General features: G+C 43.4%; 1 protein-coding gene across 1 annotated transcript in view; it reads right to left on the minus strand.

Annotated features, from left to right (window-relative positions):
• Positions 1–12965: 12965 nt before the first annotated feature.
• LOC111955963 (trafficking protein particle complex subunit 9-like) overlaps positions 12966–15138 on the minus strand; it is a 211846-nt gene continuing 209673 nt past the window's right edge. The window contains 1 exon segment of the mRNA XM_023976355.2: positions 12966–13108. Within this exon segment, the coding sequence (XP_023832123.1) occupies positions 12980–13108 (129 nt within the window). The 3' untranslated portion in view covers positions 12966–12979.

The raw sequence follows: 15138 nt of genomic DNA on the forward strand, positions 1-15138 counted from the left end.
ATTTCCACCGGTCTAATGTCCATTGCTCGTGTTTCTTGGCCCAAGCAAGTTTCTTCATATTATTGGTGTCCTATAGTAGTGGTTTCTTTGCAGCAATTCAACCATGAAGGCCACGCAGTCCCCGCTGAACAGTTGATGTTGAGATATGTATATTATTTGAACTGGTTCTTCTTTTCCTGTGGTGGTCCTCATGAGAGCCAGTTTCATCAAAGCGCTAGATGGTTTTTGCGACTGCACGACTCCAAGTTCTTGAAATTTTCCGGATTGACTGACTTTGTCTTAAATTAATGATTGACTGTCAATTCTCTTAGCTTATTTGAGCTGTTGCCATAATATGGACTTTGTCCTTTACCAAAAGGGTTTATCTTCTGTATACCCCCCTTACCCTTGTCACAACACAACTGATTGGCATTAAGACGAAAGACATTCCACAAATGTACTTTTAACAATGCACACCTGTTAATTGAAATGCATTCCAGGTGACTACCTTATGAAGCTGGTTGAGAGAATGCCGAGAGTGTGAAAAGTTGTCATCAAGGCAAAGGGTGGCAATTTGAAGAATCCGAAATATAAAATATCTTTTGATTTGTTTAAAACATTTTTGGTTACTACATGATTCCATGTGTTATTTAATAGTTGATGCCTTCACTATTATTCTACAATGTAGAAAACAGTAAAAATAAAGAAAAACCCTGGAATGAGTAGGTGTTCTAAAACTTTTGACTGGTACTGTACATTACCTAATTTACCTCGATTAACCTGTACCCACGCACATTGAGTCGGTACCGGTACTCCCTGTATATAGCCTTGTTATTGTTATTTTATTGTTGCTCTGTTATTATTTTTTTACTTTAGTTAATTTAGTAAATATTTCTTAACTTTTATTTTTCTTAAAACTTCATTGTTGGTTAAGGGCTTGTATGTAAGCATTTCAGGGGTAAGGTCTACCTACACCTGTTGTATTCGGCGCATGTGACAAATACAATTTGATTTGACAGTACGTTTCACCAACAGCAGTATAGCTAGCTGACAATATGTTCACCACCAGAAGGGCTAGTTTAGCTAGCTGACAATTAGTTTCACCACCAGAAGGCTAGTTTACTAGCTGACAGTACATTTCACCAACAGTAGGCTAGTTTAGCTAGCTGACAATATGTTTCACCACCAGTGAGCTAATTTAGCTAGCTGACAGTACGTTTCACCAACAGTAGCATAGCTAGCTGACAGTTTGTTTCACTAACAGTAGTATAGCTAGCTGATAGTACGTTTCACCAAACAGTAGCTAGCTGACTACATTTCATGGTCTCTGGTTCAAATGATAACAGCTTGTCTATAGTATGAGCCTTCAACAGTTCTTAAGACAGCGATGTATTTGTGTTTCACCCTATTTCCTATATTAGCGCGTGATTGATAGCCTGGTTAAACCAGACTGAATGCTGCACTAAGTGCAGGTTCAGTCTGGTTTAACCAGTATGTGATGGATGGTGCAGGCTGGAGGAGAGGAGTATAAACAACAGAAAATCATCTGTGAAGTCTGTGGCAGTGAAACACAACACAATCTGGCTCAGTGAAACGGCTTTGACACATTATAGCAAACACACACACACACAACACACACACACACACACACACACACACACACACACACACACACACACACACACACACACACACACACACACACACGGCTGTGTTTCGTTTAGAAATGTCAGGTAATTTGTCTTTCAGGGATGTAAAGGTTGCCTCTGGGGAAACTCTTATTTCCGTTACAGAAATCAATGAAAGGAGGGGTTTTATTTGATGGAAAGTGGAGAAACGGGGAAACAGGGCTGGGAAATGGCTTAACAGTAAAGTAAGTAAAAAATCCTCTGTGGCTAAGCTGGAGAACATAGAAAATAAATAGATGTTCAGGTCATGAAAATATTTTAGCTGTTTCAAACACCATAACACTAGACGAAATCAAACGAAACGGGATTGAAACTATATACTACTAGACAAATACTGTGTGGTAGATATTCTACATGCATCTGCAGAGCGATAGGATCACATTCGTATCCTCTTCAGCCCAAAGCCAAACAAATCATCCTCTCCATGTTTGTGTTGTTCCCCTAATGCTGACGTTCAAACAGAAGCCAGATTCAGAACGACAAAGCTCTGATAAATAGTAAATAGCTGTGCTATTTATTTATATGCTGGGATACTCATAATAAGCACATGTTGTGGATGAGGAGGATTGTTCACATGAACAACAGTGGAGTGACTAAGCTACTGTTACAATGGGGCAGTTGGCAAGTTGATATAGACTGTCCAAAGAGAAGGGAAGTATTAGGAGGATGGTGTAACCTTGCTACTATGTAACTACTGTGGCATAGATATACCTGTGGAACGTGATGGACATGGAATCTCTGGTTGATCGTAAGGAGGGTTGATGGACTGGGTGACAGGGTTGAAAAACAGGCAGATAAATGGGGCAGCTCCTGACACTGCACAGCTTCGCCCCTGATTTACACCACCTCATTGGCCGCTTGCCAAGGGGGTGTTGGCCTCCACCCTCCACACAACTATTTAGGCCGTGTTTAGTATGGGGGGACCTGTTCTTCACAGCAGCCCCCTTACTTCTCCTCAGCCCCTTCAATCAACCCCTTACTGTCAGGGCTAGACTGCTGAGAACCATGAGACCAACAGTATTTAAGTAAGTCCCTCTCTCCTGTGTTGTCATCAGGAGAGTGATAGGGCCATTGGGAGCTTATGTAGAGGGGACTAAAAACCCTGTGAAAAGCCTGGATCAGGATGACATCAGGCCACACAGCTACCCTGATCCTCCCAGGGAAGCCATCTTCTTCCTCCCTGAATACACGACCTCCATCCCAGCCTTACCTCTACTGCTGCATCCCTGAATACACTACCTCCATCCCAGCCTTACCTCTACTGCTGCATCCCTAAATACACTACCTCCATCCCAGCCTTACCTTCACTGCTGCATCCCTGAATACACTACCTCCATCCCAGCCTTACCTCTACTGCTGCATCCCTAAAATACACACCTCCATTCCAGCCTTACCTCTACTGCTGCATCCCTGAATACACTACCTCCATCCCAGCCTTACCTCTACTGCTGCATCCCTGAATACACTACCTCCATCCAGCCTTACCTCTACTGCTGCATTCCCTGAATACACTACCTCCATTCAGCCTTACCTCTACTGCTGCATCCCTGAATACACTACCTCCATCCCAGCCTTACCTCTACTGCTGCATCCCTGAATACACTACCTCCATCCCAGCCTTACCTCTACTGCTGCATCCCTGAATACACTACCTCCATCCCAGCCTTACCTCTACTGCTGCATCCCTGAATACACTAACCTCCATCCCAGCCTTACCTCTACTGCTGCATCCCTGAATACACTACCTCCATCCCAGCCTTACCTCTACTGCTGCATCCCTGAATACACTACCTCCATCCCAGCCTTACCTCTACTGCTGCATCCCTGAATACACTACCTCCATCCCAGCCTTACCTCTACTGCTGCATCCCTGAATACACTACCCTCCATCCCAGCCTTACCTCTACTGCTGCATCCCTGAATACACTACCTCCATCCCAGCCTTACCTCTACTGCTGCATCCCTGAATACACTACTCCATCCCAGCCTTACCTCTACTGCTGCATCCCTGAATACACTACCTCCATCCCAGCCTTACCTCTACTGCTGCATCCCTGAATACACTACCTCCATCCCAGCCTTACCTCTACTTGCTGCATCCCTGAATACACTACCTCCATCCCAGCCTTACCTCTACTGCTGCATCCCTGAATACACTACCTCCATCCCAGCCTTACCTCTACTGCTGACTCAGGAACACAAGACTGTCTTGATTGTGTGTGTGTGTCTGTGTCTCCACCAATCTACCTAGCCATCCCCAGCAGAGGAAAAGACAGTCCAATCTCATGGTCAGGAAGGGTGTACTGTGCATAAGTCCCATCCAACACCACGGTGCTCTTCCTCCTGGCGTGTGGACTCCTGACCAGATCCTTAAAGGTACATTACCCCCCTAAGAAGTCCCAGGTGTGTACTGAGCACCCAGCCGCCTGTAACCACTCCAAATGGCCATCTGTCTGAGCAGACATACAAGCACGCACATACGCACACACGTAGAGCCAGCACAAAAAGAGCCGTCTTATTCAATTATCTTCTGCCTTTTACAGCTGCCCCACCTCCCTCCCTCTCTCTCCTTTAATCTGTCCCTCCCAACCCAAACATTTGTCTTTCCATTCAGGGATGAATTATCATTCCGTTAGGACGGGTTCCCGGTGGCAGCCTGTTGTTGAGCGGGGGAAGGAAGGCCAAAGTCCTCTCTCTCTCTCTCTCTGTGTTTCTGTCATTCTCTGTACACCTCTCTGTCTTCTCCTCTCTCTCACTGCTTAGCTACTGCCAGGTCTCAATACATAGGAGCTATATAGGGACCTGGTCAAAGTGGTGCAGTAAATATGGAATAGAGAGCCATGTGGGACACATAGCTCTCAAAGCCCCTGAGAGCCAGAGTTGCCTGTGCAGGGTAACTTGGCATGCAGATATCTGTTTATTTAACTCCAGTCTATTAAGCTGACGTGGAGATTCCCAACACAAGGTGTGCAACTTTGGCTTTAATTCAATTGTCAGTAGAGGAACAGTAATCAATGAGGCTCATTCCATAACGCTACGCCAGGCCGGCTGCAGAACACATAAACCCTGCCACCCTCTGGTTTCCTGGGACCTGTTCAAAAAGATTGAAATGTTATGAACATAGGACTATAACAGGCTGGAGAACACAAACCCTGCTACTGCTGCAACTACTGCCACCTGCCCTGGCTGGGCCCGGTTCAATAGAAAGGAAATGGAATGGGTTTCCATGGCCAAGCAGACGCACACAAGCCTAAGATGACCATGCGCAATGCCAAGCGTCGGCTGGAGTGGTGTAACGCTCACCGCCATCGAACTCTGGAGAAGTGGAAACGTGTTCTCGGGAGTGATGAATCACGCTTCACCATCTGGCAGTCCGAAGGACGAATCTGGGTTTGGCGGATGCCAGGAGAATTTTACCTGCTCGAATGAATAGTGCCAACTATAAAGTTTGGTGGAGGAGGAATAATGGTCTGGGTCTGTATTTCATGGTTCAGGCCCCTTAGTTCCAGTGAAGGGAAATCTTAACACTACAGTATACAATGACATTCTAGATGATTCTGTGCTTCCAACTTTGTGGCCACAGTTTGGGGAAGGCACTTTCCTGTTTCAGCATGACAATGCCCCCGTGCACAAAGCGAGGTCCATACAGAAATGGTTTGTCGAGATTGGTGTGGAAGAACTTGACTGGCCTGCACGGAGCCCTACCCTCAACCCCATCGAACACCTTTGGTATGAACTGGAATGCCGACTGCGAGCCAGGCCTAATCGCACAACATCAGTGCCCGACCTCACCAATGCTCTTGTGGCTGAACGGAAGCAAGTTCCTGCAGCAATGTTTTAACATCTAGTGGAAAGCCTTCCCAGAAGAGTGGAGGCTGTTATAGCAGCAAAAGGGGGACCAACTCCATATTAATGCCGATGATTTTGGAATGAGATGTTTGACCAGCAGGTGTCCATATACCTTTGGTCATGTAGTGTATTTGGAGATGGCCATGTGGCAGATTTAAACAATCGTTTATGGTTAAATCCAGTTAATATGGCTCTATTCCTTCTCACTCGTTCAATTCCCCAGGATATTCTATTGCTCTCATGTAATGATATCTATCCATCTCTTTCTATCCCTTCATCTCTATCCCTCCATCTGTGACTCGTGTTTTGGAGAAGAAGACCCCTCCAGGTTTTTTGGAGCGTCAGTATCGTTTGTCACAGATAATCAGGACGACCAGCCAGTAACCTTCTGAAAAACAATAGGGGAATAAACACCAAGCACACCAAGGTGCCTCGGATGACATTTACGCAGGGAGGTGTGTGTGGAACATCTGATAAAGTACCTAGCTTTTCTGCTGCTGCAGGCAGGTATGTGTCCAAAGTTGACATCATTGCTGAAGTTGTATGCATATTTCTTACCCAGAGCAGCTTCCAAACAGACAGCAATCGATTCAGACACGCGTCCAAGCGATTCTTGTTGAAAAATGGGCTCGAACGAACAAATCACTGTGAGATGAGTCTGCCATTAAACCTGCTAAGTCAGCCAATAGTATTGATGTTGCTTTCTGCCCATGGAGAGATCCAATAGCAGGCTGTGTAGAGAGCAGGGCGGGGGTGGCCCGTGTGACTTCGTCTTTACATTTTTTTATACAATATATTTATTGGCATTTCTTTTTTTACAATTTAACAATCAGCAAAATATGACACAGATAATACCCCATTATTCCTTCCACCTACACAAAACACCATGCTACATGCTACATGGGGGCACATCGTGCAAAACCCTTCCCTCCCCAACACAGGAACACCCCCCTCCCTCCCCTCCACCGGTATTAGCTTCACTGATAAACAACAAAAAAGAAACAGAATGACCTTCACATTCCCTGCTAGAAAATAAATTATTCAACACATAAACAAATAATAATAATACATTAATGATGAAATTAGTAATGAGGCAGCTAAGGTGACGTCTCTAGAAACTGCTGAAAGTCCCCCCAGACATCAGTAAATTCAAAGGGTTTATTACGTAAATTGTATGTTATTTTATCAGATGGAATATAGGAAGATAGTTATTTTAGCCACATCTGCTTGCTTGGCGGAATGTCACTCTTCCATATAATAGCTGTGCATTTATTGGCTGCAATGACTGACAATTTAACGAATCTGGTTTTGCTACAAATATTAACTAGTAGAACAGAATCATCTCCAAGAAGAATAAGGGAAGGATCTAGTGGTACCGTCATATTAGTGACCTGTGATAAGATCTGAATAATGTCTTTCCAATAATTGCTTAGTTCAGGGCAGGACAAGAACATATGCTTAAGTGTGCCCACTCCCGTTTTACACCTTGAGCAAAATGTTGCATATTTAGAATTGATCTTATACAGTCTCTCTGGTGTAAAGTAGACCCTATGTAAAATATTGAATTGCATCAACTTGTGCCTTGTGTTAAATGAAAGACGATGAGCATCTAAAAAGTGCTCTCATCCTCAAAAATGAGACCAAGGTCATCATGCCACTTCATGCACGCTTTCAGAGGTTCATCGTTCCCCCAACAGAGCTTGAAGACCAGAGTACATGTAACAAATTAAACCTTTTACCCCTTTCCTCTCCAGCCACAGTTGATCAGTTATAGGTTTACTCATGGGCTGAATCCTACCTCCCTGCTGAGTGGCAATGTAATGCCTAACCTGTAGGTACTTGAAGAAATTAGTTTGAGGTAACTGAAAATGAGATGCCAGTTGTTGAAAGGATAGTAGTTCACCTTCTCTATAGAGATTACCAAATGTTTTAATTCCTTTGTTGAACCAAGAAAATGTAACACCATCTCTCAGGGCTTTGGGTAAGATGGGGTTATTATAGAAAGGTGTTTATTCATATATAGATTTAAGCCCTTCTGTTTGTTTACAGACTTCAATCCATATATTTAAAGTGTTTTTAATGAAAGGGTTGTTTATGAGACCTAGCAAAGCTTTAGGTGGGCTAATATAAGATATATATATATACATACTGTGGGGACAGTAATTATTGTCACCCTTGATAATGATGAGCAAAAATTACTGTATAAAATAAATAATAAAAATACTGAGCTATATTGTATGCTCACAATTTATGGGAAATTATATTATTTTATACTAATACAATTGTTCAGAGAAAGAGATTTTGTTTAAAGTAGCAATCAGCAGTTGACACAATAACCAAATGTAGTCCCTGCCACTGTTTCGCTAAAAAGCTGAATGATGGCTTATATTTTGGGTTCTGATGGGGTACGACAGTTGAACTAAGCTCATGAGGCATTTATAAGTTATATTCTTCAAGAACCAATGGGTACATATCAATAATGTATAAGTCCAATAATGTATGAAGCAACTGCAGGTTGCACCTTTAGCAAGTAATAAAAACAAATGTAAAAAAGATGGGGTCAAAATGATTGGCACCCCTGTTTGTAATACTTCCGCACCCTCACCTTGAGAGGATAAGTACACTGAACCTTTATCTAAAGTGTTTTATGAGATTGGAGAACAGAAATGATTTTTGGCTAAAACAATCCGGAAAGATTCTGTATGGAGGAATGGTCTAAGATCCCTCCCAATGTGTTCTCCAATCTGATAAAACATTTTGGAAAAAGGCTTAGTGTTGTTATCCTGGCAAGGGTGGGGTGCTGGAGTATTGACAACAGTGTTGCCAATAACCATATCTGTTAAAAATAAATAGTGTTATTACTTGTTATTAAATAATATAATTTCCTTTTTTATCTCTCTACAATAGAGCTCAGTATTTGTATTATTTATTTGACAGTCTTTTTTGCTGTAAATGTTAATCAAGGTTGTGTTAAACAATTATGCAACCCACTGTATATATACAGCGCATTCGCAAAGTATTCAGCCCCTTCCCTTTTCCAACATTTTGTTAAGTTACATTCTTATTCAAAAATGTATTAAATTTGGTTTTTCTCCCTCATCAATCCACACACAACACCCCATAATGACAAAGCGAAAACAGGCTTTTAGAAATGTTTGCTAATTTATTAAAAAAATAAAATAAAATAAAACGAATTTACATAAGTATTCAGACCCTTTGGTATGATACTCAAAATTGAGCTCAGTTGCATCCTGTTTCCATTGATCATCCTTGAGATGTTTCTACAACTTGATTGGAGTCCACCTGTGGTAAATTCAATTGATTGGACATGATTTGAAAAGGCACACACCTGTTTATATAAGGTCCCACAGTTGACAGTGCATGTCAGAACAAATACCAAGCCATGAGGTCGAAGGAATTGTCCGCAGAGCTCCGAGACAGGATTATGTCGTGGCACAGATCTGTGCAAGGGTACCAAAACATTTCTGCAGCATTGAAGGTCCCCAAGAACACAGTGGCCTCCATCATTCTTAAATGGAAGAAGTTTGAAACCACCAAGACTCCTCCTAGAGCCGTCAAACTGAGCAATCGGAGGAGAAGGGCCTTGGTCAGGGAGGTGACCAAGAACCCGATGGTCACTCTGACAGAGCTATAGAGTTACTCTGTGGAGACTTCTAGAAGGACAACCATCTCTGCAGCACTCCACCAATCTGGCCTTTATGGTAGAGTGGCCTGACAGAAGTCACTACTCAGTAAAAGGCACATGACAAACCGCTTGGAGCCAAAAGTCCACTAAAGACTCTCAGACCATGAGAAACAAGATTCTCCGGTCTGATGAAACCAAGATTGAACTCTTTGGCCTAAATGCCAAGAGTCACGTCTGGAGGAAACCTGGCACCATCCCTACGGTGAAGCATGGTGGTGGCAGCATCATGCTTTGGGGATGTTTATCAGCCGCATGGACTGGGAGACAAGTCAGGATCGAGGCAAAGATGAATGGAGTAAAGTACAGAGAGATCCTTGATGAAAACCTGCTCCAGAGCGCTCATGACCTCAGACTGGGATGAAGGTTCACCTTCCAACAGGAGAACAACCCTAAGCACACAGCCAAGACACCTCAGGAGTGACTTCGGAACAAGTCTCTGAATGTCCTTGAGTGGCCCAACCAGAGCCCAGACTTGAACCCAATCGAACATGTCTGGAGAGACATGAAAAAAAGCTGTGCAGCGACGCTCCCCATCCGACATGACAGAGCTTGAGAGGATCTGCAGAGAAGAATGGGAGAAACTCTCCAAATACAAGTGTGCCAAGCTTGTAGCGTCATACCCAAGATTACTCAAGGCTGTAATCGCTGCCAAAGGTGCTTCACCAAAGTACTGAGTAAAGGGTCTGAATACTTATGTAAATGTGATTTCAGTTTTACATATTTTATAAATTTGCAAACATTTCAAAAAAACTGTTTTACTTTGTCATTATGGGGTATTGTGTGTAGATTGATGAGGGGAAAAAACAATTTCATCCATTTTAGAACAAGGCTGCAAACATTTCTAAAAACCTGTTTTCGCTTTGCCATTATGGGGTATTGTGGATGAAACAATTGGATGAAACAATCAACACGATTGATGATGGATAAAACATTGTTTCATCCATTTTAGAACAAGTCTGTAACGTAACATGTGGAAAAGGTCAAGGGGTCTGAATACTTTCAGAATGCACTGTATATAAAGAACTACATGGCACACAAACTAAACTAGTAATTGATTGTAGAGAAACTGTTGAAGAAGCGATGATGATAAACAGTGGAAAAAAATAGGTTAATGCTTACAAAATAAAGAGAAATACTACTGAAAATGAAAAAGGGTAACTAATGGAATTTACCAAATGATTGTTTGTTGAGGCTCGGTAGAGCGGAAAGAATCAAGATGAAAATGCTAACGTAGAAGTAATGCAGTGCAGCCTGTTTACCTGGCTACTTCATCCCCCTCCACACCGCACACTGAAACAGTACTAATAAAGGGAGGTAACAGACATTTAAATACACCTTACATTGCTAACCTGTAAAATATCCTCTTCCCCGCCAAGGCATTAGAGAAAGTGATTTAAACACTAATTTAGATGATCATATCAGTGTGGGTGTGTGTGTGTACTCTGCTCTGTAGTAGCGAGGGTGTTGCTGCTCTGCCTCTGCCTAAAGGGGGTAATCACTTCCTAATGGTCCCTAGATCTATAGGACGGACTCCTTAACTCCCCATTCAATAAGGCCCTGAGCAAACAGGAGGCATAAAGACCCTTTCTGTTCATGCCACTTTCCCCGTTTCTCCTTTATTGGAAATGTCCACAATTAAATATTCATGGGTTGCTATGGTAGTGTGAAGAAGTTCCATGTTGCTGGAGCTTTGAGGGGAGAGACAACAACAACAGCACTCATGATGAAATCAGAAGCCCCCTTTGCATTACCCATCAACCTTTACATAACCATAAGCTCTTTGTAACTTAGACAACACAGTAACAAAACAAAAAAAGAAGAAGACCTCTGAGGAAACGAGTATCAGCCTCATCTTGTAAACTGAGGAAGGTTTTCTGTGGAGGGAAATATTGTGCAAGTTACTGTGTCCTGGTGGGGCCCTGATACCCTCCATTAGAAAACCAGTCCGCTTTACCTGGCTCTGTAATGTCAATATGATTTGTTTACAAACAGAAGATTGACTACACAATTATTCCTCTCATGTGTCTGTGCGGCTGGTTTGTCGAGAAAAATACTGTGCCACGTTAGCTCCAAAGCTTTAGGGAAACTGGCCCAGACTGGTTTATTGGGCTGTGTGAGCTAAGGAGAAGCAGGGGAGCACGGGGGCAGAGGAGCGAGACAAAGTCAGTGTAGGATCATCTGTGTATTCAGCTCAAAATTAGGGGAGGAAGTAGCCAACCAGCCCAGGGACGACACTAACTACCAGGATGATTTAGCTCCTACAGCTCTGTTCACGTTCAGCGCCTTCACCCATACAGCAGCTAGCTACAGCCTGTAAGCTATTGGAAGTCTGACTCCCTGGCAAGGCCTTAGACAGTGGATAGAAAGTGCTTCACTCCCATCCCAGTTCAGAGGCATGACAGTGGAAGTCAGTTAGAAATGATACTGTCATCTTGTTTTGTAATGGTACAAAATCATTGTAATTTACGAATGAATAAATGATGCGTATGAGTTAATGATTCTGTTGACGCATACAGTAGCTGATCATCAATGATATCTCGGAGCAAAGTGACTTCTGTCATTATCTATCATTATGGACACAGTCGAAACATCAGGACAAATAGACCCTCATTAACCCAATGACACCCTCACCTAAACTAGGCCACAGTGGAAAGCAAAGGAAAAGAAGACACAGTATATGTGATTCAATGGAACTAGAGTAAAGAACAGTATCTTCATGATCTCTTCCAACATGGCCACAAGCTAGAAAGACAATGCTATACCGCACACTCAAAACACATAGGAGAAACCATGTTGTACCACATGATTCACAGCTGAACACATTGCAGTAGGAAAATACAGTATACTTAACACGAGGCTAACAGCCAATCACGTGTCTACTGTAACAGTCGAACTTGACTGCAGCCTGTAGCCGTATGGTATTAAACGCGCCAGCCCACTCTGTGTAGCGATTGCTTGATCCTCAGGAAGAATGCTATAGAGAAGGCCCGTAATTGAGACCCTGGGATGACGGGCTCTTCAAAATGACACAGAATCAACTTTCCTCAGAAAGTAATAGACTAGGAATTGCATGAATACAATGCCAGAAGATCTGGGTCCTTTGAACAATCAGACGGAAGCTAGATTGGAAAATTGGTCACGAGAACAGAAGAGAAGCGAATTTGTGCCGCCCTCATCTACCACGAGATATCTGTTGTGTCACCGTCGCAAACAGATGGCCCTCTTTCTGCCAAACCAGGAGACACTGAACTGACTAATGAACACACTCACTGACCTCCCCAAAAAAGCCACACTGTTCGTCTAAAATAAACACCCACACACACAAACACATACACCCACGCGCGCACACACAATAAATAAATCAAAGCTGATAATTTCGACGGCTGTTCACAGATGGCGAGGCCCAGAGAGGGAGGGAAGCACCTCCAAGTCTCTCCGTGGTGTCCCAGGGTGCTTCACACGTCCCCCAGCCTCTCCAGTCTGCCTCCTGGCAGCTCCCTAAAATAGCCTAATATACATGCAAATAGAAAACACGACTGGAGACCGAAGTGGTGGGATTGTGTGGGCTGCAGTGTTAATAGCCAGGTGCAGTGGTTTGGGTTCTTTGGGTTCGGTACCCCCATAGGAACGATGGTGATTGACTCTTTTGATCCTCATCGTGATCCATGATCATAATGTCCGTGGACTGATCGTTTGAATAGTGACAAAAACACACATACCTTTCAGTGGTATTTCTTCAAAGGTAACGCCAAGCATCTCATAGATGGCACTGTGTGTGTGTGCATGTGTACTCACCCCACTGTAGCGGTGCCAGCTGGAGGTGCTCGAGGACCAACTGGTTGAGGACTCCCTCCACACTGGCCTCTCCCTGGCGACGGACAGAGGGGTGGGCTAGGGTTAAGGACTAGACACCGGACTGGAGGGGGCTGGGGCCTCAATGTCTCTGACGACGTTTGTAATTAATAGAGAGAAAGGATTCACGGGTAACAATGTTCAAACTAAGGTACACAGTGCCGTGACATTTTCACTCCCTTCAACTGGATATGAGGAAAGGGCACAATTCTTTAGTGACAAAACTAGACTCCAGCCATCCAAGTCACAGACTGTTCTCTCTGCCCGCGCACGGCAAGCAGTACTGATGCACCAAGTCTGGAACCAACACGACCCTGGACAGCTTCTACAGTTGAAGTGGGAAGTTTACATACATCTTTACCAAATACATTTAAACTCAGTTTTTCACAATTACTGACATTTAATCCTAGCTAAAATTCCCTGTCTTAGGTCAGTTAGGATCACCACTTTATTTTAAGAATGTGAAATGTCAGAATAATAGTAGAGATAATTATTTATTTCAGCTTTCATTTCTTTCATCACATTCCCAGTGGGTCAGACGTTTACATACACTCAATTAGTATTTGGTAGAATTGCTTTTAAATTGTTTAACTTGGATCAAACCTTTTGGGTAGCCTTCCACAAGCTTCCCACAATAAGTTGGGTGAATTTTGGCCCATTCCTCCTGATAGAGCTGGTGTAACTGAGTCAGGTTTGTAGGCCTCCTTGCTCGCACACACTTTTTCAGATCTGCCCACAAATTTTCTACAGGATTGAGGTCAGAGCTTTGTGATGGCCACTCCAATAGCTTGCCTTTGTTGTCCTTAAGCCATTTTGCCACAACTTTGGAAGTATGCTTGGTGTCATTGTACATTTGAAAGACCCATTTGCGACCAAGCTTTATCTTCCTGACTGATGTCTTGAGATGTTGCTTCAATATATCCACATCATTTTCTGCCTCATGATGCCATCTATATTGTGACGTGCACCAGTCCCTCCTGCATCAAAGCACCCCCACAACTTGATGCTGCCACCCCCGTGCTTCACGGTTGGGATGGTGTTCTTCGGCTGGCAAGCATCCCCCTTTTTCCTCCAAACATAACGATGGTCATTATGGCCAAACAGTTCTATTTTTGTTTCATCAGACTAGAGGATATTTCTCAAAAAAGTACGATCTTTGTCCCCATGTGCAGTTTTGCAAACCGTAGTCTGGCTATTTTATGGAGGTTTTGGAGCAGTGGCTTTTTCGTTGCTGAGCGGACTTTCAGCTTATGTCGATATAGGACTCGTTTTACTGTGGATATACAGTGGGGAGAACAAGTATTTGATACACTGCCGATTTTGCAGGTTTTCCTACTTACAAAGCATGTAGAGGTCTGTAATTTTTATCATAGGTACACTTCAACTGTGAAAATCCAGAAAATCCAGAAAATCACATTGTATGATTTTTAAGTAATTAATTTGCATTTTATTGCAAGACATAAGTATTTGATCACCTACCAACCAGTAAGAATTCCGGCTCTCACAGACCTGTTAGTTTTTCTTTAAGAAGCCCTCCCGTTCTCCACTCATTACCTGTATTAACTGCACCTGTTTGAACTCGTTACCTGTATAAAAGACAGACTCCAACCTCTCCACAATGGCCAAGACCAGAGAGCTGTGTAAGGACATCAGGGATAAAATTGTAGACCTGCACAAGGCTGGGATGGGCTACAGGAAGGAGAGAGATCTCCTCTGGATCAATCCAGATGGTCTTTGGAAACTTCAGATGGGCCTGGATTAGGCCGCTGGCTTGAGTAGGGGGACTTTGCATGCGCTGCAGGATTTAATCATGACGGGCGTAGTGTGTTACTAATGGTTTTCTTTGAGACTGTGGTCCCAGCTCTCTTCAGGTTATTGACCAGGTCCTGCCGTGTAGTTCGGGCTGATCCCTCATGATCCCTCATGATCATTGATGCCCCACGAGGTGAGATCTTGCATGGAGCCCCAGACCGAGGGTGATTGACCGTCATCTTGAACTTCTTCCATTTTCTAATAATTTGCGCCAACAGTTGTTGCCTTCTCACCAAGCTGCTTGCCTATTGT

Source organism: Salvelinus sp. IW2-2015, linkage group LG31 (assembly GCF_002910315.2).
Source record: "Salvelinus sp. IW2-2015 linkage group LG31, ASM291031v2, whole genome shotgun sequence".
NCBI classification, from domain to species: Eukaryota; Metazoa; Chordata; class Actinopteri; order Salmoniformes; family Salmonidae; genus Salvelinus; species Salvelinus sp. IW2-2015.